This window comes from Acanthopagrus latus, chromosome 19, assembly GCF_904848185.1.
Source record: "Acanthopagrus latus isolate v.2019 chromosome 19, fAcaLat1.1, whole genome shotgun sequence".
In the NCBI taxonomy this organism is placed as follows: domain Eukaryota; kingdom Metazoa; phylum Chordata; class Actinopteri; order Spariformes; family Sparidae; genus Acanthopagrus; species Acanthopagrus latus.
The window spans coordinates 12,691,032-12,692,729 of NC_051057.1; the positions used below are offsets into that span (position 1 = coordinate 12,691,032).

The following is a 1,698-nucleotide window of genomic DNA, read 5'->3' on the forward strand; positions in this document are numbered from 1 at the left end:
TCATTACTAAAACATGGCAAGAAAAAGCTAGACGCCACACCATTTCATCCGCTCCTGTGCTTTGATTCTTCTCTGCGCCTCTGCCGAGCCCGTGCAGCGCATTCTGCTGCCACTGGATGGCGCACAAGTATCTTTGTTGGACTCCTAAAAAAAAATTGCTCGTTTAAGTCTCAAATTAGTGACATATACTGTACATGCATGCTGAATGCACCGTGTGACAGCGAGGTTATCCTCTGCATCCTCCTTCATTTCGGATTTATCAGGGAGAGCAATGAGAAAGCCACGGCACATGACTGACAAGACACTGAAGGGGCAAGTGATCTCTGCCGAGTCCTGAGGGGCCCCCCGAGCTCACGGCATTGCAGCTGATTAATATGTAAACAAAACCCATTAGTCCACGCGTGGTGCTCCTGGTTGTGGGATACTTCTGAAGAGTCTCGTTGCAGTGGCTACACACAAAGAATGGGCGTGAGTTGTCCCTGGAAAGAGAGCCCAGAGACTCTTGCTTCTTCAGCGCCAGCGATCTGAGCGCTCAGTTCACAGTCGTGCGAGAGGCAGAGCGAGCACAGCAGCGGGATGGAGAGCGCAGGTAGGTTGTGATTTGCCCCTCTTTTTTTTCTTTTTTTTTTATCTCAAAGCCATGCCTGCAAAGTGCTTATTTTACCGCATTTATTGTGTAGAACGAATGGAAATAAGAACTGTGATATTTTTTTTTCCCATGGACATTCTAATTTGTTGATAAATGCTGCGGCGCACTGTTACAGGAGACACTCCGCAGTTGAACAAATAGTTGGTTTGATCGATAACCGATCAACATCGACGTGATGTTTTTTTTGTTGTTGTTTTTTTTCACATTTTGTGATCTAATAACATCGCCTGCCTATTATTTTACGCACAATGGTCATTTTACGCACAATAGCCATTTTACGCACAGATGCTACGCTCAAGTTGACAGACTGAACAATGCAAGATTCCTTTCCTGCCGCTGTCTGACATGTAAACTTTCATTTTCTCTCCCAAATCACCAGGATTTACAACCGCAGTTGTCTGAAAAAACCCTCCCAACATCGACTAAGACGCACAGGAGGGAGGGGAGTCACAGCCGGAGAGGGTCTGAGTGCGTCTGTGTGTCAGAGGGTGTTTGAGAGAGTGAGAGAGCATCGCGGATAGAGGAAGAAGAGAGAGAGAGAGAGAGCGCGAAGGGGGGAGAAGAGAGAAGGGAGCAAGTCTGGACCAGGTGATCGAGTACTAACAAACCTCCAAGGGGCTGCCGGGTTGTATCAGTGAGCACGGGATCAGCGATCCGACCATGGTGCCCGCGCGCTGCCCGGGACCCTGTGCCATGCTGGCTCTGACACTCCTCTTGGGATGCGGCGTGGCTTCCTGCCTCGGCCAGAACGACACGGAGCCCATCGTGCTCGAAGGGAAGTGTCTGGTGGTGTGCGACTCGAACCCTTCCTCGGACGGAGGGGTAACCTCCTCACTTGGCATATCAGTCCGCTCCGCTGGGGCAAAGGTGGCTTTTTCCGCCGTGCGTGGGACCAACCACGAGCCGTCAGAGATGAGCAACACGTCCATGACCATCTACTTTGACCAGGTCAGATGTCTACTCAATTCAGCACCCAAACACGATCCAGAACATGTTAGTCAGATGAGAGCCAGCGTCCCAGCTCCATCCTCTCTGTTCTCTCACACCAC

General features: G+C 50.4%; 1 protein-coding gene across 1 annotated transcript in view; it reads left to right on the forward strand.

The window, feature by feature from the left end:
• Nucleotides 1-204: 204 nt before the first annotated feature.
• The window catches only part of cbln2b (cerebellin 2b precursor), a 3,502-nt gene continuing 2,008 nt past the window's right edge, over nucleotides 205-1,698 (forward strand). The window contains exons 1-2 of the mRNA XM_037079216.1: nucleotides 205-589; nucleotides 1,029-1,597. Of these exons, the coding sequence (XP_036935111.1) occupies nucleotides 1,310-1,597 (288 nt within the window). The 5' untranslated portion in view covers nucleotides 205-589; nucleotides 1,029-1,309. The remainder of the gene's footprint in view (nucleotides 590-1,028; nucleotides 1,598-1,698) is intronic.